Raw genomic sequence first — 26860 nt, 5'->3', positions numbered from 1 at the left:
CTCAATCACATCGATTGAGGCCTTACATGAAGGCTTTTCAGTCTGACTAATCAATTTGATTATAAACTGATTATTTGGGTGCAAGTAAACGTAGCTAATAGGGGCATTCGCACCGGAGGAACCTTTTCATAGTTCCTAGAACTGGTGGAAGTCCCCGTTTTTTTGCCGTGTTCACACCGCAGGAACTGGGAATGCTCTAGATATGCCGCTTGGGGGAACTAAATTAGCTCATCCTTCAGAGTAAGTTCCAACCCAGCAAAATAGGAACTACCAGTGTTGTAAGTGTACGTTGATTGGCCAAACGCACGTGAAACACCAGAAACCCGCCATTTAAAAAAAAAAAAGCAGTGTACACACAGATTATAGCCTATATATTTACTTCAGACACTAACTCTACGAACATGGAAAACTGTGATAGACGGACTTCTCAAACTTTACACTAAAGAGAAAATCCAATGCAACTTTGAGGGGACCAAGCGAAACATGATTATGTATTAGCTACTTTGGGCATAAACAACAGGGCAAACACAAATACTTTTTCATATACTGTCTACTTTCTTTGCATAAAAGTTATATCTAATAACGTATTATATAGGACTGTTAAACAGATCATAAGCTAGTAAAGACGGAGAACTTCTAGTTCTCGGGGAACCGCCCTGGTGGCTAGTTCCTATAACTAAGTTCCTACCCGGTGCAAAAGGGGCATGTAATGTAAAATATCATATATTGACCATCAGTCAAAAATGTTCCACCATGTTTTCCTCTAAACTGAGATTGTGTGCAGGTCTCACCCAGCGGAGGTGATGAATCGCGGTCTCTGCAGTTCTACGCTCTGCACCAGCAGTCTGGGTTCGAGAGTGCGGATCTCCACATACCGCGGCAACACTGCAATGATGTAGGGTGGCTGGTGCTCTAATGGAAGACATGAGAAAATAGCCATAAGAAGTCTCAGAAATGGTGAATGGATTTAAAAATGGTAAAACATGTTAAATAGAGCTGACAGTACTACATAATCGTTGATAGCTTAAAATAGAATCACATTTTTAAAAAGCAGTCATGAAAAGAGCAGGGGATTAGTTGATTTTTGAGTGTTCCTAGTGTGTGGAAAATAATTTTTCTGCAGGCACAGATTCTATGTGAAACTGCTCATAAGCCAAAATTAATACAACTCTTGCATGCATTTTTTCTATGAATCAGTTCAAATTCATTTCAATGATTTGTTTGCATCATCACAAAAAAAGATTTGGATTCTCTTTAGTCAGTTGCAGCATTTAGGGGTCAAATACATCTGATGATTAAGGACTTGTTCAGGGCACTGGTGCATAACCGAAAGTGTTGTTGTTGCTGTAGTGTTTGTTGCTATGCTGTTCTTCCACATTGCAATGAATGTTTTTCTTAGCGGAAGCTTAAAGATAATGTACAAGTACGATTCATGAAGATAAATAATTATCTTTCTTGTAAGACAATAGAATTAGTACTACAACCAAAATTGTACATCATGATACAGTATGAGTAATTTTATACCATGGTAACATTATATATCATTCTTGACATTGTTATTTTAGCTGGAAACAAGGTTGTTACGAAACCAAAATTTTTGTTTAGTAAGTTAAACTTCACAATTCTTGAATCCCATTTCAATACCACATAAAGGAAAAAAAACTGATACTAGCTTAACTAATGCAAGTGAAAAGTTCTCAGGTAAACAACTCAAAAACAATAAAGCAAATTACAAACAACAGAACAAATGCATTTCATTTGCATAAATTAAAGCTGTTTACAAATTAAGCATTTGCTTAAATCTAGCAAAATAAAATAAACTAAAATCTAGCTGTGTTAGATATCCAATTATTTATTTATTATTGCTATTATTATAATTATTATTATAATTAACAAAGTTCATCAAGTGGAAGAAATTACATTGTTAGGCATGTTTTGCTTCCAGTTTGTATTATGTACAGTAAGCTAGTGGAGATTTGATTTTGACAAGATTTTCAACGATGTTTCACTCATTATTTGGACACCAGTTTCCATGACGATCTGTTGTTGACTGACAATGTTTGATAAGATGCTTATGAGAACTTGAGAAACGTGTTTGTTAAGACTGACATCATACCCATCGCAACAGGAATGTCCGTCCAGTTTAGGGCACATTTCTGAGTGCAGACGCCTTCTTCGTTCAAAACAACCGTGAGGTCATCCTGACCCACAGCTACCTTCCCATCAGCCAATGGGGCCACCAATGGCTCCAGCTGTTTCCCTGTGGGGAACAGTTCCTTGACTGTGCCACGTCCGTCCATCTGAAGAGAAAAGTCACATGATTGACCTAATGTGAGTGAATATCCATAATGCGAGCTGCAGAATAAAAACGGTTTTCTTAAATGCAAGATCATAAAAAGTCTTCAATATTTTAAATGGTATAATAAGCATCTTAATGATCATTTTAAGGCGTCTTTTATTTTGGGGATGGAAAAACATAAAACGTGATACTGCCTTCATGTGATTATTAAACTCCAAAAGGCTATGATTTAAATTAATAAATGTGAGCGCTTCACATTTTAAATCATAAACGTGGCACTGTTGTGCGTCCTACGGGCTCATGCAACAGTTCAAATCAATGAATAACGCACATTTATGCCAAGCGATTGCTTACAAAATAATGCTGATCAATTATGACAATGTTTACTTTACAGTGTTTATATAGTAATATGTTGCATCCGGTTGCATATTTTTATATTAAGACTAAGAATATATTTTTTGACATATTTTATTAAATATATAGATTTGACTAGTATCAGTGTTAAACCAAAAAAACATAAAAAACATTTTTCATTACTTGAAATAAATAAATATTAACGGACATAAAATTAAATATAAAAAACTTAATTTTCATATTTTCATTTAATTAAAATTATATGCCACTATATTGCAAAATCTGTTTATTACAGTGTATCAAGGGGCTAGCATGAGGGTGTTGATGAAATGATCACTTGTTGGGAAACTGTTGTATTGTTGCAGGCTAATATAGATGAACTTCTGTCAAAATTGCAAAGAAAATATAAGCAGAGTTGTTGTTGTTTTTTACTTACTCGGATAAGATAGTAGTCTCGTTTGAAACCCACGCATATGGAGTTCTCACACCAAGCCATGGACTTGGGAATATCTGGAGCAGCAACATCTCCCTGCAGTTGTGACCAAACAAGATTTAAGTGACGGTTATATGGTTCATTAAAAATATTTTGTTTGTGTGTTTCCAAGCCTCAAGCAACCTGTAATTCATGGAATTCTCTGTCCTTCCAGTAATAGAGCTGAATCTTCCTCTTGACTGCAACACACATGCGCAGTGTGGCCTCTCCTGAGATGGACTTCTGAAGAGAGAGAGTCAAATGTCAGAATAGGCAATGACATTCACTTAAAGTGGCCCCAAAAGTATTTAGGCTAAATGCAAGGTTTTTAAAATCAAATGTAAGGCTTTTTAAGACCTACACAAAAATAATTAATACTGTTTGAGCAGGGCAGGATAATGTCTACAGTAACAAACTAAACCGTAAGAAGACTGTAAAAAACACAATTTAAAAAAAACCTTACAGCTTAAATTATGAATGCATTGATTCGATTTTTTTGGCTGATACTGATACCGATTTTAACAAACCGGTTAAACACCTTAAACACCTCTCATTGGCCAATGCTTTTCACAGACATACTATGATAACCTACAGTAGCCTACTCAATGCAGCAAAAACACATTGTAAACAGAAATCAGAGTATGAACACAAATATATATATAAGCTCAGGAGTGTTTGAAAACAGCCGATTTCAGCAAGTACCTAAACTGAGTCAATACTATTTTTACTACTTACAACTCACAATTTCAAAAACTCATTGGATCTACATGAATCACGCAAATTATCTATTTTGTATTCAGAACAGAAATTTCTAACTTAAAGATGACAAGTTTGCATCCCTGCTTTTTTTAAGCTACTGTGGGTGTGATTTTTAGAAGATATATGAAGTCAGTTCTCCTCAAGTCCACACGCGTGTCCTCACAGAGTAAACACTCGCATAGTTCATCATGTTAAATATCAACATCAACATTTCACAAACACAGTCACAATACTTTTTTGGACCACGGTATGCATTAAAACATCAAGGCATCAGTGTTTCCCATAGGTTGAGAATCTACTTGTGGTGGTGGGCAGGGCGGAGTGGCTCGACGTGGTGCTTGATGAGCGGGTTCAGAATAAACTAGTCAAACAAAGGTGTATTAATTGATATGCAGATAAAATTACCTTTATTAACAACAATAAAAAGAAACATTTTTATAGGGAAAATGTAAATATTCTGCTCTTATTAAATGTAGGCTACCATTGTTCTTCTATAGTCTCACACTGAACTGACCGACAGCTTCAGTGATTATAAAAGAAGCTCTTTACTTGTTTTCTGGGTAATTTAGTCACAATTTGAAGAAACATTTTTGTTTTTCATGAGACTTTGTGACTCCCTACTTTTGTCCATATATTAGGTAGTGGAAATGGCTAATAAGTCAATAAGTGCTCCTCTGCCGCCACCAACTGGTTATAGTGGTAAATTCATGTCTTTTTAAAATAAAAGTGCTTGTTTGCCACAAAGTGGTCTACACCTTTAAACTTTTAGTTTTACAAATCATCACATTGAAAATAACATTGCAATAATTGGATAATATTTAGAGCTTTGAAGTGCTGGAAAAGTGTAAAACGCTTGAAAACCCTTGAAAAGTGCTTGAATTTCACTCTACAAAACCTGAGATGAATAATGACAACATAAAAAAAAAATATTAGACTATTTCTCCCACAATGCCATGTGGTATTACTACAGTAAATCATGGTGAATGTTGGTGATTTGTGACTGAAACCCCTGAACTTCATTCAGGGCTCAATGGCTTCTCCTGGTCTCCACGTCAGCGCTGTTTGATCTGATATCTGTGCTTTATAACAGAGAATTCTGTGCCGAACGCTTCCACTAGATCTCGCAGTAGTGATGTTATTAATTCTGTGGTGAATTCAAACTCTCTCACTGGATTTCCAGCGCTGTGTAGTAACGGTGCCATGTGATCGAGATCGGCCCGTGTATCAGCTCGCACTGCGCTGTCTATTATTGCTCCGAGCTGAGAAACGGTGCATGTTCCGCTCTCGCTTTGTTTGCCATATGTTTCTCATATGTAACAGAAATGGCAGCTCTTATCAGTTGGGCACCAGTGCGACCTCCATTTGCCACGCTGGATTACGAGTCAGCGACACGCGCACCAGTTTGCAGATGACTATGCAAACTGCAACAACTATACAACTATGCAAATGAGAAAATAATGCGTAACTGGTGCCCACTACGTTTCCAAATGCACGCTAACAAATAAATCCACAAATAAATCAATGTATGGGAAACACTGGGCATTCTTTAACCTACCTGCAGGTCGCAGGCGAACAGTGTGGCTCCTTTGGCTTTGGACACCACAGTTATCTGCTGGAACGTCAGCAAGTCATGAACATGGATGCTGTTTTCTGAAATAAAAGAGGCAATGGCACTGCTGACACCAAGACTACACAGTTAAATAGGATACACTACACCACACAACCCTCTACAATGCGAGTAAATCACTCGCATATGCGAGTAAATCTTCACTCTGGGTGACTAAATAATATCTATCATTAGCCATTCGCTAATAAATGCTTAGATTTTACTCGCCAGTGTGTGTTAGAGGCTAAGCATAAGTTTAGCATAGATACATTTTCACTTGCTGAACACTCTCCGTCAAGCGATCTGTTCAGCTCAACGGATGGACAGCGTACCTTGTATATTGTTATTAGTAGTGGAATTAGTAGTAGTATTATTATCATCTGAGTAATAATTAACTATTATCTATTACAATTTTTTACAGAAACACTGAATGACCAACAATATCTTAAGCACCACCACCAGTCCTAAGTTCAGTAAAAATATAAAATATGCATTCATGCATTAAATAAATAAATTAATTAATTAATTAATTAATTAATATTATGGGTGTCAAACGATTAATTGCGATACATAATTATTATGTATATTTGAATACACACACATGTATATAGTTAAGAAATATTTGCATGTATATACCGTATATATATTTATATTATAAATACAAATTTTATATATAAATATAAAAAACATTTCTTAAATATATACATGCATGTGTGTGTATTTATATACACATAATAATTATACACAGTACACACACACACACACGTATTTAAATATAAACACAAACTTTTATTTTGGATGCGGTTAATCGCGATTAATCGATTTGACAGCACTAATATAAATAAAACAGTATTTCAGTCTGGCGAGTAAACTAAAAAATGTACTAGCCAATGGCGATTCTGTTGCCAAGGTGTGCATAGAGGGTTGCCACATGAATTTGGTCTGAACCAAGTGTCTCATATGCAACCAACATATGACTACAAATCATATGACATTGGAAAAAAATACTCACCCAAAAGACTAACCAAAATCTTGTACTGCGAAACCACAAACAGCTGAAAGAGGAAACAGATTATAAGAGACGGACAGAAGTCAAATCTTTTCTTTAAACATAGTCCACCACTGACAATGTGTCATTATTTTCTCATGCTGCAAATTTTCTAATGTAAAAAAAATTTTTGAAGAATATTCATGTAGCTTGTGACCGCATATGTCAAACTCCACAAATGACCAAAGAACACCATAAAAATGGCCCATAAGATTGGTGGAATTATTCTATATCTTTATATTCAAGTCATATTATAGCAAAAATGAAGTAACATAATGGAACAACATAACGGTGGGTAAATAATGACAACCTTTGGGTGAATTATCCTTTAATAGATTAACTTTTCTATCTGTGCTTACCTGCTGAATCTTCTTTGAGAAGTTCTTATTGGATTTCTCTAATGTAACTTCAAACCTGTTTGTACCTGTAATGAAATATATTATAAATTAAGATAAAAGTAAATCCCACAAATAATCAATGCTGAATATAAGCAAGCACAGCTGCAAACAAAACTATGCACCTGCATCTTTCTTGATCCTGTACTGAAGGAGATGACCCGGTTTGGTCCCGACAAGGAGCCAATCATCTGCAATCACAGTATGATTACCACACATGGCAAAGATTTGCAAATGAGTTCATGGAACTAGTTCTGTAGAATAATCCAGATTTAGGATGCTCAGTCCATCACGAGTGGTCCAAAAATTGTCAAGTTTTATTGGCCTTTTTTGTTTTGTTTTGAGTGATTACCTCTATGTATTGGTACTGCAGTTGCTGATATTTATATGGGCAAAAAGTAAGATGAAATTCTGAAAGCATGTAATGCAAATCAATTCGATTTTTATAACTGTATGTATAGAATATCAGTCGTCACTCTATAAGATGACATTTAAATGCTTAGTTTTAAATATAACATTTATGGTAAAAGCTCCATAGTTTTAAAACATATACCCCTAGTATTAAGCCTAGTCCTAAAGTAAAATGGGTATTTGTTTTAACTAAAAGCAACTCGCAATGCCAACTCAATGTAGACTGGGTAAACCCAGCCTGATCTGCCGGCGATTTGATTTCACCCTGAAACTCAGTCTGGAAACCTGTACATTCATTTCTACTGCTTCCGTTACTCTTTTGCGGGAACCAATCAAACATTCTTGTTCATTCTTTTGTTCATCATTTGGGATAATGTAAGTACATAAGTCAACAAAATATACAACATGGCTCTAGTGGTTTTTGGTAGGGCTGTGCGATATTGAAGAAAAATGCGATATCCTTGTTAAATAATGCGATATTCGATATGCGATACGATATTGCTTTAAGTGTGTAAAATCTATTTCTTTCCCCAACTGATATCTTTCACTTAAAGCATAACCGACTGTGTTTAAATGAATACTCATCAAGACAGCCATTTTGACACAACTGTGTGTGTATTTGATAGTTTGAGTGTGAAACAAGACACGAAAAAAGAACGGCTTGTGCGCACGTTTCGGTGTGTGTGTCAGACAGCAGACAGTGCGAGACTGCAAGGAGTTGTTTTTTGCAAGTTATTGAGTTTAATAACTCTTTTTAACGTCAAGCAAGTCACATAAGTAACAGTCGTGTGCTCAGTCTATTCTCTGCTGTATGGGTCAGCCTAAAACGTACACTTTTCACAATGTTGAAGTAGCCTATTAAAATCATTCAGATATTGTGTACCCTTGCGATATGCATATTGCGATATTTCGATAATTTCGATATATTGCACAGCCCTAGTTTTTGGATATTTAAATCTAAAAATCTTACATATTGTGCCTTTAAATATGATACAGCAGGCTTTAAGGGGTTAAGATACCCCTTTGTAGAAGACATTGATTGGCATGGCTCTAGTCTAAATAATCAATCATGCACCCTTCAACATGGAAGTTATGATAGTCTTTCAGTTCAGTGATGTTTTTTTTTTCCCCATCATACTAGTTTGTTGGAATCAAATCATATACAATAATACTACATTTTCAAAACCTTGTGAGTTGCCTAACTAATAAAAGTTGTTCAGATAGTGGAATAGTTGTTCTTTCCCTGGTTTGTGACTCAAAACCTGGTGATGCTTAACTAGACAGCGGTTTTGGACATCAATTGCTTGTTTCTGAGTCAGCTGACCAGACATAACTGGGTAAAGACAACTATTCCACTATTTGATGAACAAATATTCAACTATTAGATCCATATTAGGTCAAAAATCTGTCTAGGTAGAAATAATAACTATGTCCATACGTGTTGTCTATGTCTATGTAACTTAGGCAGCTAAAAAGATGTTGAGACACAGCCAGAGAAAACATACAACTCATTACGAAAATGCTACACTATGTCGACCACTCACAAGGTTGAGACAGTTATTATCGACTAATAAAAAGACATTATCAATTATACTCCATACGAGTGTTAAAAGTGTATAAGGAAATGGGATTGAGGGAAAGGGAAGCAGAACTCACCCCAGGCCGCCAGACAGTCAATCTGGAGGGGTAATTTCTCCAGAATAGGGACCGGTTCATATGCGTCATGCATACTGGATCTCTAATGTACTACCAAACACACGTAGATAAATAACTCAAAATGGTAAAATAGAAATAAAAAGCCCGACCACTGTAGGATCTACTGGCAGCTGACAGGACAATAGTAAACAAATCCACTTCTACAAGCACTCATAGATCGTTAACTTCTTTGTTCACCATCTCGACTCTTGTCAAATGTCCCAGAATTGTCCCACTCCATCCTTCTTGAGTCCTGTGTCGGTCCAACGTCTAAAAATAAAACTGAAACTCCTTTGTTTTTGTTGTGTTGTTAATGTGTCATGAGCATTCAGCTAGTTAGCCTCCATATTTTGCCCTTTAAACTCGCAAGAACACAGACCCTCGAATTTCAAATGCATTTCATCCCATTGTTCTGCGAGACGCTGTGGTTTGTTTCCGTTTTAACCGTTTAGTTGTCCGTTAATCCGAGCTGATATCTGACAGGATTCGGTGTTTGACAGCTAGCAGCGAGTGCTGGGCTGCGGGAACTTCCTGGAACTGTGACGAGCACGTGACTGTGGGAGCGCGTGAGAGTTATATTAAAAACATCACACGTGAAGCGCGTGCACTCTGCTGCCACAGATGATTGACATTCCACACACAAGTTCCTATGTATTTCCTGAAAGTAATTGTAATGTAATGAAGCGTATGTATGCATATATTTAAGTATTTGTATTTATTATTATTTTAATACAATATATTTTCCCCCCAGTTTCAGGACAATTTGACTGTGTTTGGTGATTCTCAATCTCTCCTGTTCTCAGCAGCTTGCATAAAGTATAGCCACAAATGTACAGATGTGTCCAGATGAACACCATATGAAAAGAACGCTTGACAAGCTTTCGCCTGAGGAGCCTCGCTTTCGATTTCAAAATGGCGGCTGCGTGAAATCAGCGTATTACAGGATGCAGGGTTTTTCTGCTCGTTCTCCCTGTCACTCAGTTAACATACGCCCTATCACAAGCGCAGCAGTCATCTACATCACTCATAAATCACAATAACTGATCAAATAAGGCTTTGGCGGGACAAAGATTAGTTTTGGCGGCCTTCAAAAATGTTCAATGAAGGAAAAACCCTGAGTATGGTAGGAAAATCTGACAAGGTAGGACAAACTGACAGAACACCGTAATTTCTCCAGTTTGGTTTTAGGTGTGGGGAAGGGAAAAAAAATCCACCCCCCGTTCAAACTTTTCACAATCCATAAGCACAACGTTTCGGCATGTTTCTCTCGCTCGAAAGCTTGACAGACCTTCCGCACCTAGTTACGGTTGCTAAGCCACGATTGGCCTGTGGCGTTTTTTGGGGCGTGGCTTAGCGAAGGGTCAATTCTCTGATGATGTGTTTACTGGCGCGAGGGCGGGACAACCTGTCACTCACATGAGACCCACCAATAGCAATCCACAACCATCCAATCAATTCCCCATGGACAAAAACAAGTCCCGCCCCACATTTGTTCTTGCCAATTGGAGGATTCTTACATATTTTGTTCATCATGATGATCGTCACAAATAAACACAACTTTTATGAATATAATTTGAAGCCGAAATACAGAAGTAAAAAGCTAAACGTATATAGGCTATAAACAAACTACACTGCAGTCACATGACTTTAACGCCACTACCATTAACACTGACAGCTCTTTCAGTCTTTATTTTAAAAAAACTTTCCCTGAAAGTTGGAATAGTTTACAAGAGCGTGGTTATAAACACAATGAGGCTGTGAAAGCGACTAGAGAGTAGATGAGTTTTCTGGGTTGGTGATGATGTTTAATATTCGACAACCTCTGTTGTGCCATTTAGACACTTGTTAGTACCTTTTTCAAGACAAATGGGCCTCAGCTTTAAAAAAAAACAAAATTCACAAGGCTGATATTTTATGTTGCAGAAAAAAACATGAAAATATCTTGAGTTTGTGTTCACCACAAACCTTATTTCAGCCATTAAAAACAAACTAATTTGCGGGTTTTGGCCTACAAAAATATGTCATCCCTGAAGCACTCTATTAAAAGTGTTCATTACTCAAAGATTTTCAACACTGTGTACATTATGGCCATCTGGTGGTCAAAAGGAGGAATTGGACCACTGTCCCAAACTCTTACTTTCTTAAAGGGTATTTTTGTCAAATTTTCAAGTCAACAGCAAACAATATAGAAAAGTCAAATTAAAACAAGTGGAAATTAATTTAGCTTTATTCACTTTATGTGATGTATGTGCTTGCATGACAACAAACAACTGATCTCAGTGGACATTTGGGCTATTTCAAATGTCAGCTGAAACGAGCTGAAAGTGTCTTTCCAACACAATGAGTGCCCCACTCTCACATTTCTAAGCAGTTCCTTTTTTTCTCAGAGGGCCGAGATGTAGAGAGATGTTTTTGCATCCTTGGGGGGGGGGGGGGGGGGGGGGGGGGGCAGTTCTCCTCTGGCCAATGAACGAACACGTGTGATTATGATTCAGGCAGCTCCGCAAGTCAGAAGTCAGTTTGTGGATTGGTAGCATTCAAAATAATTCATCAAGTTCCTTCTGCTAAAAGATCAGATTCATCACGCCGGTATGGAGCTGAAGCTGGTCATAGGGGTCTGTGCAGAGGACTTGTCTGGTTCCTTTGGTCTTCGCTGAAGATCTGTGCTAGCCTGGATGCCAGCCGAACTTAGCCCCGCCCACAACATTTTAACTCGGGCAGTTCGGTCTGGACTTGATCCATAGAGAAGTAATTATGCCCGAACAGAAACTGTTCGGACCAATGAAATTGTCAGGGCGGGCTTTAGACGATGATGGACAGATGATCAACATTAACGTAATCATCCACGTCATCAAAGGCGCTTGGGTTGAATTTGTTCTAATCCTAAACGGAGAACTTGTTTGTATATGCATTCACCTTTACTATTTCTCTCAGAAATGATGATCGTGTTGGTAAGTACTCTGTGTATCCTTAAATTATTTTTTTTACAAAACCGGCAAAGATTGTTTACACATCTTTTTCTTCTAATGTTACTTATTCCAGCGTGCGTGCAGACAGGGTCGCTTGGTTTTTACAACAAAACCCGCCCAATTGCTACTCAAAACTATTTAAAAACAAGCCCAATAGGTTTTTTTGGGGGGTGGGGGGCGGTCAGGGTTCTCCGGGAAAAAAATGGCATTTGGGGGGTAAAATATGTGTTATTTTGGCAGGGCTGCATGCTAAAATTCACATTCCTGGGTCTGTATATCACATAATTGGAGTCGCTTCAACCCGCGGACTTGGCAACACAGTGCAGTTGAGTTCTGTTGACATTTGACAACTAACGTTATGCGTCGCTCCGTAGCTCTGATTGGTTATAGGTCTATCCAATTGAGGTCTTTCCTGGTACGGTTGAAACACGCCCCATAATCACAGCCCAACGGAGCAGTATCAGACTCAAATTCTGACTAGAATTGAGTATGACGACGTCAGGCTAGATCTGTGCCAATGTCTGTCATGTCGATGAGGTCTTCACAGGGGATGGTCTAGTAGACACGGCCACGGTCTAGTGGGCTGAACCAGAGCCCCACCCACATGTCTCCCACCCACAGGTACATAGCCCCCCCCCCCCCCCCCCCCCCCCCAAAATTTTCTTTGGGAAATTCAGGGGTGGAATAGAGGGCTTGTGGAATGGGACTGGCTTGTGGGCTGGAACAGTCCTGCGAGGTGGAGCGGCCTCGTCGAAGGCTGGAGCGGCCTCGTGGAAGCCTGGAGCGGGCTCGTGGAAGCCTGGAGCGGAGTCCAGGAAGTCCAGGAGGGCTGGAGCGGAGTCCAGGAAGTTCAGGGGTGCTGGAGCGGAGTCCAGGAAGTTCAGGGGTGCTGGAGCGGAGTCCAGGAAGTTCAGGGGTGCTGGAGCGGAGTCCAGGAGGGCTGGAGCGGAGTCCAGGAAGTCCAGGGGTGCTGGAGCGGAGTCCAGGAAGTCAAGGGGTGCTGGAGCGGAGTCCAGGAAGTCAAGGGGTGCTGGAGCGGAGTCCAGGAAACACGGAGCGGTAGGATCGCTCCCAAAGTCTATCAACTACCGCTCCAGTGAATCTGCCGTGGTAGCGGCCGTCATGACCTGAGACGGGCGCTTAGCGGCAGCTCTCCGCTTCCTTCTGGGCTTGGGGACAGGCAGGACCTTCCCGGCAGGCCCACTGGAGGGATATGCAGAGGAAACTGGCTGAGAGTGAACTGAATACCAGGTACAATACCAGGTTGATTGTCTCGACTAGGGAAAAGGAACAGGCAGGTTCCAGGAACCGAATAGTGTCCTCGTCCAGGCCCATCAGAAAAAACGCATTAAGCGGCGCATCTGGCCAGTTCACCAGATAAGCTAGCTCCGAGAATTCCTCTACATACCTCTCCAGTGGGCGACCGTTCTGCCGAATCCCCCAAAGGTGATCCTCCGCTGAACCGTCCTCTGGGGACACTGGAGAGAGTGGGACCAGGAAAATACCCATTTCAGAGAGAAATCCTCTTGCTGTTTTGGTTCGGTCTTCTGTTACAGACAGTGCAGGCAGGAACAGGCAGGAAGGCAACGACAGGTAAAGGTAGTTCTCAAACGGAGTTTAATATTCTCCTATAGCAAAGAATGAATGGAATTCTCCTCAAGGGGGTCTATAGCATCTATTTTCTCTCTAATAGCATCAATCTTGCAAGTAAAGAAGTTCATAAAGACGTTACTGCTGTCCTGATTTAAAAGAAAGTTGAAGCTTTATTTCTCATTAATTTAGCCACTGTACCAAATAAAGGTTTTTTCTCTTCTAAGAGGGTCGAAAAGTAAGCAGATCTGACAGCTTTTAAGGCCTTTATGTATGCAGTAACCCTGTCTTTCCACGAAATGCGAAATAACTCCAGTTTCGTAATTATAGGTGAACCACTTTTGGTGCTATATAGCACCATATTAACATGTTCTGTTTATGATAGTGGTGATATATAGCACCTCAGCCAAAGAACTGGTGAAGAACCACTGAAGCACCAAGCGCTATATAGCACCAAAAGAGGTTCCCCTATATGATTACGAGCCAAGAACCACTTTTAGTGCCATATAGCACCATTTTTTTTTTAGAGTGTACCATTACAGTTCAGATCGTACTTGCAAGTTCACACACCTCTTTAATGTTATTTTTAGTGATCTCTGACTGGCGAAGTTGACATCATTATTGCCGATGTGAATAATAATCAGTATTTACTTTTAGGCCAGCACTTTTAAATTCGCTTTGATGTCAGATGTCAGGTGCTCTGGCTCCCGGCAAACATGCGACTAAGGTGGCTGGTGTCTCTATTTTCACATTCTGTACAATAGAACTGCCAATAACTAGTGTATTTTCAACAGGATTCTCAGTGGGTGTGTCACTGTGTGGGGACGGAATGAGACGGAAGAGCTGTGGTTTGTCCCGAGACTATGCTGTCTCACAGTCACCCAAGTGGAACCGAACAATATAAGGGGCTCGCTAAGCTAGTTGCATTCAAAGCCGTATCTAGAGCCCTTGCATTCTTAATATACTCGATTAAAGTTTGGATGTGAGTCTCTAATTCTGAACTCTTCTCTGTCAACCTAACTATTCCTTGCATTCATCAAATGGGAAACCCTCATCGCTGACAGAGAAGGCTACACTAAACATGTGGCAGGCAGTGCAAGTGACATTAACAGGAGAAGATGACATGAATCCCTGTGTTTGTTGACTGATTCTTCTGACTTACCACAGCTGTTTGATGGACTTAAAAAAAAAGAAGCGCAAGAGACAAAAGAGACATGAGAGCCTGAAAGACATGTTAACAGGCCAGCAAAATGCTAATGTACTGTCCTAGTGACCAGTCAAGAAACATTTTTTTCTGAAGGTTTTCAAACTTTTCAAACTTTCTTTGCCAAGCCAACATTAAAGGTACATTTTGAGACATTTTTCTTTTCAAGTACTAGTTACTTTAAAATGGACAGAAGGTGTGTCTAGTGGCCATAGCCTGTGATACCGCAAAGCAACAGGACAGTTGCTGCTCTCAGCTGAATCCATAAGGACAAATTCTACATTTGTTTAGAACTCATGTCTTGTCACAGCAGTTCCTGGACTGCATGTGGGTGGAGTAACAGGCCTGATCATTCTCTAAAGTGTGAGAATAGGAAGGCTCAGCTGTCACTTCTAAGAGCTTAATGTCACTCTCACACCCTAATGGCTACAACTGAGTAAGCGAAGAGTTTAAATATAGCTCAGCAGCACCGTGGAGCTGCACACAATCACTGATAGAGGAAGCATGTGCACCTCTTGTCCCTGGAATAGAAGCTTCACTGTTTGTGACTCATTGATTTTACAGCCCTCCTAACGACTCCCATTCTCTCGTGCTTTCTTTCACTTGTTGGCTCGTGGTTTGAAGCACTTGCTTCACAGCATAGCACTATCTTACAGAGGAAAAATCTTTGGATAATGGAAACCACTTTTAGAAGAATCGTCTAACCTGGAGTACATGGAAATATAGGAAGTCATAGGGACTATTGTGGGTAAGTGTTTAATTCAGGTTTCGTTACGAAAGCAGTGTGTTCTTGTTGTACAGGATTGCACCAATTTCTATCCACAACTTAATAATTTACTAAAGATTGCCTCATGAGTGTGGCATATTGTGCAGTGTGTACTTTCTCTCAGACTTTCACACGCATTTCAGGCAATATATGCATGTTTGTCTTAAATTTGGATAGTTGTAAATTGCAATGTAAAAGCTATACATCATGTGACTGCATGGAAGTAGCGTATTTCCAGTTGAAATAGTTTAGGCATAAATGTTGTGCACATTTGAAAAGTACGTCCTGCAGATACTCTGTTAACTTAATATTACATTCTATTTTGCTATAGCTAAATGTATTAATTATTCCTCAAATTATATTTTTTATATATGTTGCCTATTGTATTATTATAAAATATGAAGATTATTTATTATAAAGACCATATCATGCTTAATATATTTTCTTAAATATACATATAAGCTAAAATGTTACTTAATGTAACTTAATCACAAAACTTAATTTTACCATAGACAAATTACTTTGGATGACAGCATAAAAAAGTGCACAGCAATATTGGCCGATTATTCCAAAACAATAATAGTTGTGATTGGAAAGTGAAGGAACTTTTTGCCTTGTTTTTAGAAAATTATTATTTTGATGTTGTGGTGATCTCTTGGTGTCTGGGTTGCTGAGATTCTGGATGCACGTTTGTCTCTGGACATGTTCATAGATTGGTGGGCCATTGACTGCATGTAGGCTACTGTATTTTATCACCGCCTCATCCAGGTGTCGTTTACGGCTCCTATTAATACTTCGGCTTGCACTTGAACTCGTGGAATGACTGTTTAAAGAGCTATCCAATGATGTCATGTAACCAGAGGTCTCGGTTTTGATTTACAGAAGATGTTACAGTAGAATGTAACCTGTTAGAAAGATATTCATGGGTATCATGTGAAGCAATATAGGTACATTAGCTGATCGGTGCAGGGCAATGTATATATTTTAAAGGAACATGTCGACTTTTTGGGACTTAAGCTTATTCACCGTATCCCCCAGAGTTAGATAAATCCTTACATACCATTCTCATCTCTGTGCGTGCCATAACTCTGTCTGACACACCCACCGCTAGCCTAGCTTAGCACAAAGACGGGAGGTAAACGGCTCCAGCTAGCCTACTGCTCAATAACTGACATAATAATGCCAACATTTTCCTATTTACATGTTGTGATGTGTACAGGTGCTGGTCATCTAATTAGAATATAAATATATTCTAAATAGAATTAGTATATCATCATAAAGTTGATTTATTTCACTAATTCCATTCAAAAAGTGAAACTTGTATATTATGTTCATTCATTACACACAGACTGATATATTTCAAATGTTTTTTTTTCTTTAAATTTTGATATTATAACTGACAACTAAGGAAAATCCCAAATTCAGTATCTCAGTATCGACCATTGACACCTGTAACAAGGAGGGCAAGACACAAAAGGTCATTGCAAAAGAGGCTGGCTGTTCACAGAGCTCTGAGTCCAAGCACATTAATAGAGAGGCGAAGGGAAGGAAAAGATGTGGTAGAAAAAAGTGTACACGCAATAGGGATAACAGCACCTTGGAGAGGATTGTGAAACAAAACCCATTCAGAAATGTGGGGGAGATTCACAAAGAGTGGACTGCAGCTGGAGTCAGTGCTTCAAGAACCACTACGCACAGACGTATGCAAGACATGTGTTTCAGCTGTCGCATTCCTTGTGTCAAGCCACTCCTGAACAACAGACAGCATCAGAAGCGTCTCGCCTGGGCTAAATACAAAAAGGACTGGACTGCTGCTGAGTGGTCCAAAGTTATGTTCTCTGATGAAAGTAAATTTTGCATTTCCTTTGGAAATCAGAGTCTGGAGGAAGAGAGGAGAGACACACAATCCATGTTGCTTGAGGTCCAGTGTAAAGTTTCCACAATCAGTCATGGTTTGGGGTGCCATGTCATCTGCTGGTGTTGGTCCACTGTGTTTTCTAAGGTCCAAGGTCAATGCAGCCGTATACCAGGAAGTTTTAGAGCACTTCATGCTTCCTGCTGCTGACCATCTCTATGGAGATGCAGATTTCATTTTCCAACAGGACTTGGCACCTGCACACAGTGCCAAAGCAACCAGTACCTGGTTTAAGGACCATGATATCCCTGTTCTTAATTGGCCAGCAAACTCGCCTGACCTTAAGCCCATAGAAAATCTATGGGGTATTGTGAAGAGGAAGATGCGATATGCCAGACCCAACATTGCAGAAGAGCTGAAGGCCACTATCAGAGCAACCTGTGCTCTCATAACACCTGAGCAGTGCCACAGACTGATCGACTCCATGCCACGCCGCATTGCTGCAGTAATTCAGGCAAAAGGAGCCCAAACTAAGTATCGAGTGCTGTACATGCTCATACTTTTCAGTTGGCCAAGATTTCTAAAAATCCTTTCTTTGTATTGGTCTTAAATAATATTCAAATTTTCTAGATACTGAAATTGGGATTTTCCTTAGTTGTCAGATATAATCATCAAAATTAAAAGAAAAAAACATTTTAAATATATCACGTCTGTGTGTAATGAATGAATATAATATACAAGTTTCACTTTTTGAATGGAATTAGTGAAATAAATCAACTTTTTCAAATTATATGACCAGCACCTGTATAGTTACATTGTGTACTAAGACCAACGGAAAAATTAAAAGTTGCGATTTTCTAGACTGATATGGCTAGGAACTATACTCTCATTCCTGCGTAATAATCAAGGAACTTTGCTGCCGTACCATGAGTGCAGCGGCGCAATGATATTACGTAGCCATATCGGTCTAGAAAATCGCAACTGTTAATTTTCTGTCGGTCTTAGTATACGATGTAACCATGTAAAAACAAAAATGTTGGCATTATTATGTCACTTATTGAGCAGTAGGCTAGCTGGAGCCGTTTACCTCCAGTCTTTGTGCTAAGCTAGGCTAGCAGTGGGTGCGTCAGACAGAGTTATGACACACACAGAGATGAGAATGGTATGTATGGACTTATCTAACCCTGGGGGATACAGTGAAAAAGCTAAAGTCCCAAAAAGTCGGTGTGATCCTTTAAATTTTGCTTCATTTATTTACTTAATGGAGTTGGAATAATTAAGATTCATATGATTTTGGCTTTTCTGCTCACCAAGGCTGCATTTATTTGATAAATAAAATACAGTAAAAATAGTAAAATTTCTAAGCGAATATATTGTACAATGTAATTTATTCCTGTGATCAAAGCTGAATTTTCAGCATCATTACTCCAGTCTTCAGTGTCACATGATCCTTCAGAAATCATTCTAATATGATGATTTGATGCTCAAGAAACATTTATGATTATCAATATTGAAAATGTTGTGATGCACTACCGTTCAAAAATAAATAAATAGAAATACATTTATACTTTTAGCAGACACATTAAATTGATCAAAAGTGACAGTAAAGACATTTAGAAAGTCACAAAAGATTATATTTCAAATAAATTCTATTCTTTTGAACTTTCTATTCATCAAAGAATCCTGAAAGCTGCAACAAATCATGATTTACACAAAAATGGAGTAATGATGCTGATTGTTTTTTTCTTTAGTTGCATTTGAATTTATAGGGAAAATTACCAGAAGATTTTCAAATGTTTTTTTTAACAGTATCAGCAATTTTACATGTCCCTATTAATCACATCACATATGCATAAATGTAGCTTTTATGGAAATAGAACATCAAATTTTATAATTGTTGTACTGACAACCAAACACATATCGAACGGAATGGGTGTATGCACAAAATGTATTTGAAAGAAACAAAAGTTTTTTTATAAGATCAGTTCAGTTGCATGACATTACCCCCATCAGAACTGCTGTGCACTTTTAAGCATGTTGCCTGTAGTCGCAGTATTTGCGAGTAACATACAAGAAGCTGAAATCCAGTAAGACAACTGCTCCGACTGAACATAAGTTATGGATGGCTGATATAAATAGAAGCTGATGACTGAATACAGTAAGATGAACTGGGTAATATTCACTCATAGTAATAGATACTGATTGCAGATTATAAAATTATATGAAAGAGAATCATAAAACGTACATGAGATTGTGTGCTCACTACTGTAATGTTTGTCAGAGTGAATGGTAATACTGCCTCTGAATACAGTTCATAGACTTTGACCTTCTTCTGTCCTAGTAAGTGTCCATCAATCAGGTATTGTGTTACCTGCAAAGTTCTGACTGCACACTGATTCATATTTTTTTTCCTTTTCTATTTTAGATTGGTATTAGATTATGTTTATAGTCCTTACATGGACACCTTCTAAAGTGACCCAGGCATGCAAATGTGAGACTTCAGTGTGAGGCAGAGACTCCATGTCTTGCCAAAGCCACAATCGCAAATGCCACGACTCTCCTAGCCCTTATTTAGACACATTGGACCCATCATGTCCGCTAAAACCTTTCATTTCTTCATTGGCAGCACAGGAATGTGGACTTTGGACAGCTGCTGGTACCAGCTGTGTCTCTTGGATATCTTCAAAAGCAGACCAAATTAGGAGTCGATAATGCCACCAGCTCAGCAAAAAAAAACAGGGATGTTCCCATGAGCACATTTGTCCCTTTAAAATCTGCAGACATCTGCAAACTATGTGGTTCCTCCCTAATATTTTTTTTTTTTTTTTTTCTCGCAAATTCTCACTTTATTTGCATCTACATGCCTGCACACAAAACATACTTAGCATAACAAGCATACATTTGATCAATTCATGCGTGAATTATGACAGCCGCAGGACTTTTTTTCTTGATTTCGCTGTTATTGCTTTTAGGGCATTAAAAACACAATTTTTTTTTTTACACACTTTTCAAAGAGATTTTCACTTGAGTGCACAGTATGCGTTTTTGGTTTTAACTGAAGAAATACTGTATTAATACAGTAATAACACAGCAATTCTGTGTGTATTTAACAATCCAATGAACAATTATATAAAATCACATAATGAAAAAAATAAATACCAAAAATATAATAAATATTTAATTATAGCAAACGCAAATGAGTTAAAAACTTTAGTTAAAAAAAGATAAAAAGTCATACAATTTGAACTTTGCATATCTTTGATATCAGAACATGAAGATGTGATTCCATCAAAGATTTGATGAAGGTAACCAAACTCAAGACTATGTAGAATATGCTCATGCTCCCTCCAGTCTACCAGAGTATGTCAATTTACCCTTATTAGCTTATTAGCATAATTACCCTTATGTTCATAATGGACACATTTCCACCGTAGCTCTCCTCACTGAGAAAAAACTGAAATCTACATTGATCTATTGATGTTTTCATAAAATAGCGATCAGGTGTTTTAAATCTCATCTGAAATTAGATGTAAGTAAATATTAGTAAAGTAATGCATTAGAAGTAACCTGCATAATGTAATCAGATTACTTTAATCTAATTACTTTTTGATGAAACTGGAAATTACATTCTAATAACACAAAAAATACATTTATTTACAGCCAACAAAGTTACTGCAGACGTATTTTTCAAGAACAACAGTCACAGTAATAGTATGAATTGTAGCTGAAATATAGCTAGTGATGCATGATGTCCCATTTAGTGGACAGATGATCAATCAGAATTGTCCTCCCAATCTAAAATCAAAATTTTATCTGCAAGAGTGTCCTAGGATAGTAGGAGACTAGGTGGCAGTGTATAGGATGATAGTGTCCACTGTAGAGGTTTGTTGTGCTACTATGCCATTAAATGAAAAGGTTTTTTGAATAGCTGTCCCCTATATGACCTCTTGAAAGGGTTAATGCATCCTTACTGAATAAAAGTATTACATTATTTTAAAAAATCGTAATAAGCTTATGAATGATCTCAAAAAATCTTTTATTTTATTAAAAATAATATTTTTATAGTACAGGATCCAAATGCTTCGCCTTTCATCGTGCAATGTTTAAACCATTTTGTTTTACATTGTGGGTTGCAATTACTTGTAAAAGAGTTTCTTAAAACTAATATAATATAAAACTAAATAATAGAGTCCATCCATTTTTTGTTATATTATCTGTGTTATTAAGATATGTAAATCCATACACTGTACAATCTGTGGTACATTGCACAAAACTGATTGTTGCTTTTTCATTTTTTTTTTAAACCCTGCCCCAGTCCTATGTATTAGAAGGAAACGCCCAACGAAATATTAGAAATGTCTAAAGCAACTGTCAGACATGCTTTATAAATAGCACTTTACTATGAGTGCTGACACCTCTCAAAGACATTAAATCATCTTTTTACATGCTCGTGACAGCTGAATCAGATATTCTAGCTTATTTTAGCAGACTCTGTGCACCTCCATATTCTGGATAAATATGCAATTCCACACGCAGTAGAAACACAGTGCACTGATTTATCTTTTAGTGTCCGACACACATCTGATGAGAGTGTTCCCTGAGCTGCATTAAACTGACAATCAACATATAGGGGAGAACGGGGTAATGTGAGACATCGGGTAATGTGAGACACCCCCTGTATCTAGTCAACAGAACACATTTGTGGTCATATGACCATTATGTTTTCAAGCCCCTTCAATTCCCCCTTGGCCATGAAGGAGAGGACCTCATGGTGCTGTGGCAAGCATGTTTTTTTTTTCTCACTAAAATATATTTTTGTGCATGTAAAAGTACATTTTCTTGCTGTCAACTTAATCAACTGTTGTGCCAAAGCAAATTGATTCAGGTAGAAAAACTTATATCACATGTTGATGAACTACCAACATATAAAACCATGTGATGATGCTAGCTGAAGATTAGCCTGAATTGCTAAGAGAGATCGTTTTAAAAAATGTGGCTTTAAAAAGTAAAGTGAGACATGAGGCACAAGTTAAGTTCAGTCTTAAACATATTTTAATGTAATATTACATTACATATGTTTTAATTTTAATGTCATAAACATTGAAGCCATCATGCCAAAGCAATACACCAGGAAGACAACCTAGGGCACATGTTCCTAAAAGTGATGTGGTGAAGAAGCTGCCTCAACCTAAAAGGCCTGGAGGAGCCACACGTAGAGAGCAACTCCTCATCTTTCCCTGTAACCTTCAGGAATGTAGAGTAGGCCTAGTTGTAGAGTATGACAGTAGGCTGATGTTCTAATCCAGGTGGGTCTAGTCCTGTGTTCTGAGTCCCCAGGCTGTTCTAGCTGGCTCTGGTTGTCCTTTGCTCTGACCCCCAGACACCAGCTGGCTCTAAGGGTCCTGTGTTCTGACCCACAGACTGTGTTCTAATCTAACTGGTTCTATCTGTCATTTGAATGTTAAAGGGTTAGTTCACCCAAAAATGAAAATTCTGTCATTAATTACTCACCCTCATGTCGTTCGACACCCGTAAGACCTCCGTTCATATTCGGAACACAAATGAAGATATTTTAGTTGAAAGCTGATGCTGAGAAAGGCTTCAGATAGGCCTCCATTGGCATTCAGTACATTTAAACTCCCAAGACCCATAAAAGGCACTAAAAACGTTGTTACAAAGTCCATCTCACCACAGTGGCTCTACAATAATTTTACGAAGCGACGACAATAGTTTTTGTGCGCAAAAAAAAATCAAAATAACACCTTTATCCAACTTGTTCTTGTCTTCCGTGTGTGCCTCCACGACGCATGCGCGAGAAGATATGACGTAGGGTTCGGGAATCCATGAAATGCACACTTTAACCCCATTTTGAGAACTACGCCGAGACCTAAAGCACGATCAATGTAGAATTAAACAGCTTAGATACGCGCGTCTTCCTCTGCTTGTAAACAAATCGCTTCTGGGTCATGTGTCCAAACGCCGGATCTGCGTCATATTCTCGCGCATGCGTCGTGGAGGCACACACGGAAGACAAGAACAAGTTGGATAAAGGTGTTATTTTGATTTTTTTTTGCGCACAAAAACTATTGTCGTCGCATCGTAAAATTATTGTAGAGCCACTGTGGTGAGATGGACTTTGTAACAACGTTTTTAGTGCCTTTTATGGGTCTTGGGAGTGTAAATGTACTGAATGCCAATGGAGGCCTATCTGAAGCCTTTCTCAGCCATCAGCTTTCAACTAAAATATCTTCATTTGTGTTCCGAATATGAACGGAGGTCTTACGGGTGTCGAACGACATGAGGGTGAGTAATTAATGACAGAATTTTCATTTTTGGGTGAACTAACCCTTTAATTACAACATTTTGAATTATATTATGTTGTATTTGATTTTGTTCAGAGTTACTTTCAAGTGTTAATTGACCAATCCCCATGATTCTGTTACTCGTCCAACATTAGTTCTGGAATGTGTGGTTGTCAAGCTAGCTGTCAGGATTCTAACTGTTACAACATGTGTTGTTATGGTAGTTACAGAGTGGAAAAAGTAAGCGGTTCACTTTACCCCCTTGATTTCTCTGGTCTGTCTCAGTTTACCCCTAAGCTGGGGTAAAGTGAGACACAAGACGCCTTTTTTTAAAACAATCGTATTTTCACTGACCGTCGTCCTAAATAGTTTCTGATAATTTCCATTGCTAGGAAACATCCTGAATTAATGGGAAATGTGTCAATTTTACTGATATATCATTTTAGCTCGCTTGGAGGGGAGCAAATGTAAAAAATGTCTCACTTTACCCCTCTCTCCTACAGAAAGAGCGCTCCCTTTATAATCACTGGAGCTGTCAATCATTTCAGTTTAGCAAGTTCTGCACTCTCGCCCAAACAAACCCATCTTATAATCAATGGTGCTGTCTTTGCACCCAGTCTCTCATTTACAGCACTGTTTGTGTTATGATAAAATCATTAGTGAGTGTGCAGAAGTCAGTGAGATCATTACTTTGGCTAAGATGCTAAGCGCTGCAACCTTTCATGCAACACGAGTAGATCTAAATATAGGCTAATGCTGTAACCAACACTTTTCACGATTAGTTAATTGTGGCAGATGTAATCGTAAAAGACATTGTAAAATTGTTCAAAAGAGTTCCATGTGTAATGCTATTTCAAATGCAAAGATGTTAGCCAATCACAGCAGTGGGCATTTACACTGAAGTCTTAAAGGAGTCACGCCCCATTAAACAGAATTTTTAAAGATTTCACTTTTTTAACTTCAGTTATTGTGTGATGTTACCATTTGAGCATAAACAACATCTGCAAAGTTACAATGCTCAAAGTTCAAAGCAAAGGGAGATATTTTCTATAAACCCTTAATGGCCCTCAAGTTAGGTTTACGTTTGAGTCCCTTGGGGTCAGATAGACCCCAAACTTTTACAGAGAAATATAATTTTTTTACATGGAAAACTATATATCATTTTTTTTATTTACTTCTCAACTATACATTTATGCTGTGTTTTTGTGGGTATTTGGTAGTTTTTTACCTATTTACTGCACAAATACTTAACTATGTCATAAATTGGCTCATTTTTTAAAATTATAGCAATTTTCATAAAAATTTTTTTATGAAAAAATCACTTGAATGATGATCTTAAATAAATATAAATAGTTTTTGGACATTGCTCTATGTGTTAGGGATAGAATACCGCCATCTGTAGGTTTGTGGAAAAACTTTAGGAATTATAGTTAAAGAGAAAGAGAGTGCAATGACCACATTATCCACTAGAGGTCCATAGGGAAGTTATGCAAAAGTTAAGCTGCCTTTCATCTTTCTTTTATTTGCCCTTTTCCCTCTTTCTCATGATTGTTCCATGTTGCATTTGTGCTCTAGTATTTGTCCTTCATTTATGTATGGAATTTTTTCAGATTTATGCCAGTTTTGTTGATTTTATTTGCCAGTTTCTATAAAAATGCTCTCTGTTGCAGTCACACACATGTGTGTGTTTGTGTGTGTGTGTGTGTGTGTGTGTGTGTGCGCGTGTGTGTATGAGACAGAAAGTTCGTTCCACTTTGTGTTTATGCTCTAGGACCAGATCTTGATATAAATGTAGACATTTTCAGATTTATACTGGATTTAGTTGATTTTATTTTACAAACAAAGTGAAAAAAAAGCATTTTTTACATTTTCCCATTCATTGCCAAAATACAAAAAAATGCTCCAGACACCTGTGTTTGTGTTTGTGTGTGTGTGCGTGTGAGTGAGTGAACATGCTTGTTCCATATTGCATTTGTGCTCTAGTATTAGTACTTCATTTATGTATGAAAATCTTTCAGATTTATGCCAGTTTTGTTGATTTTATTTGCCAGTTTCTATAAAAATGCTCTCTGTTGCAGTCACACACATGTGTGTGTTTGTGTGTGTGTGCGTGTGTGTATGAGACAGAAAGTTCGTTCTACTTTGTGTTTATGCTCTAGGACCAGACCTTGATATAAATGTGGAAATTTTCAGATTTATACTGGATTTAGTAAAAAAAAATTGACAAAGAAAGTGATTTTTTTTTATTTTTTACACTTTCCCATTCATTTTCAATGTGGGGTCAATCTGACCCCGAGGGACTTAAACGGTAAAATTTTTTTTACACACCTTTAGAACAACCAAATCAAGCCCAGATTTTTTGTGCATGTTTAGACAGATTATTTAGGAAAATTCACCGAGTCTCATGGCCCTGAGATGAAGGGAACACTTTTAAAAAATGGAGGAAAGGTCCAGTGGGGTCAGCTGGACCCCAAGGGACGATTAAGGGTTAAAGAAATCGTTTTTTAAGAACAACAACAAATGGCTGGTAGGGACTACAACAAGCTTATTTAGTGACATCGCTAACCCTAAAATGTACATAAACCCCACCCCCGGGAACACACAACAAAGGCCATTTTGAGAAGAGGAAGCGTTGTTGTAGTCGAGCACATTTGAGAGTCTGCTCAAGCTGTCACATTCGTCTTTTACATTTATTGCAATACAGTATAACACACATGCAATAGCAAGTCATAAAAGCAAGATGACAACACAAGTTATAACCGTAATTAAACTAAACTAAACCTGTTCTCTCTTCATGCAGCAGATATTCTCTGGCTCGGAAGGATCTAACAACAGTTCCCACACAAGCGATTTATAGATTATCATGACAGAATATGCTAATCAATGACTTGAAGATAGTTAACTCCACATCAGCTCCAAAAATTCATCAACTAAGCATTCAGAAATGTCCTGTCTCATTCTACATGTTGTCACTTCTTGTTGAGTCTCTCCCAGGGGCGCCGCTAGCAATTTTGGGCCCTATGAAAGAATATGATCTTTGGCCCCCTACCGCACCAACCTAGCTATCAAAAATCTTTGTGTGCAATTTAATAATACTGACCCATTCAGCTCCGCTCACTCAACCCAGAATACCCC

At 38.2% G+C, this 26860-nt stretch overlaps 2 protein-coding genes across 2 annotated transcripts in view; one reads left to right on the top strand and one right to left on the bottom strand.

The window, feature by feature from the left end:
* The window catches only part of vps39 (VPS39 subunit of HOPS complex), a 42341-nt gene extending 32746 nt beyond the window's left edge, over nucleotides 1-9595 (bottom strand). The window contains exons 1-9 of the mRNA XM_079833309.1: nucleotides 9001-9595; nucleotides 7059-7124; nucleotides 6898-6962; nucleotides 6503-6545; nucleotides 5440-5534; nucleotides 3270-3368; nucleotides 3090-3182; nucleotides 2117-2300; nucleotides 792-912 (exon numbers count right to left, since the gene is read on the bottom strand). Of these exons, the coding sequence (XP_079689435.1) occupies nucleotides 792-912; nucleotides 2117-2300; nucleotides 3090-3182; nucleotides 3270-3368; nucleotides 5440-5534; nucleotides 6503-6545; nucleotides 6898-6962; nucleotides 7059-7124; nucleotides 9001-9073 (839 nt within the window). The 5' untranslated portion in view covers nucleotides 9074-9595. The remainder of the gene's footprint in view (nucleotides 1-791; nucleotides 913-2116; nucleotides 2301-3089; nucleotides 3183-3269; nucleotides 3369-5439; nucleotides 5535-6502; nucleotides 6546-6897; nucleotides 6963-7058; nucleotides 7125-9000) is intronic.
* A 5686-nt stretch (nucleotides 9596-15281) lies between these two features.
* Nucleotides 15282-26860, top strand: part of filip1a (filamin A interacting protein 1a) — a 28080-nt gene continuing 16501 nt past the window's right edge. Inside the window, exon 1 of the mRNA XM_079833413.1 lies at nucleotides 15282-15550. The gene's annotated coding sequence lies outside the window, so the exon portion shown is untranslated. The remainder of the gene's footprint in view (nucleotides 15551-26860) is intronic.

The sequence above is a fragment of the Gobio gobio genome, assembly GCF_949357685.1.
Source record: "Gobio gobio genome assembly, chromosome: 13".
Taxonomy (NCBI): Eukaryota; Metazoa; Chordata; class Actinopteri; order Cypriniformes; family Gobionidae; genus Gobio; species Gobio gobio.
The sequence above is the reverse complement of the archived record's forward strand: the minus strand, read 5'-3'. Positions and strand labels throughout refer to the sequence as shown.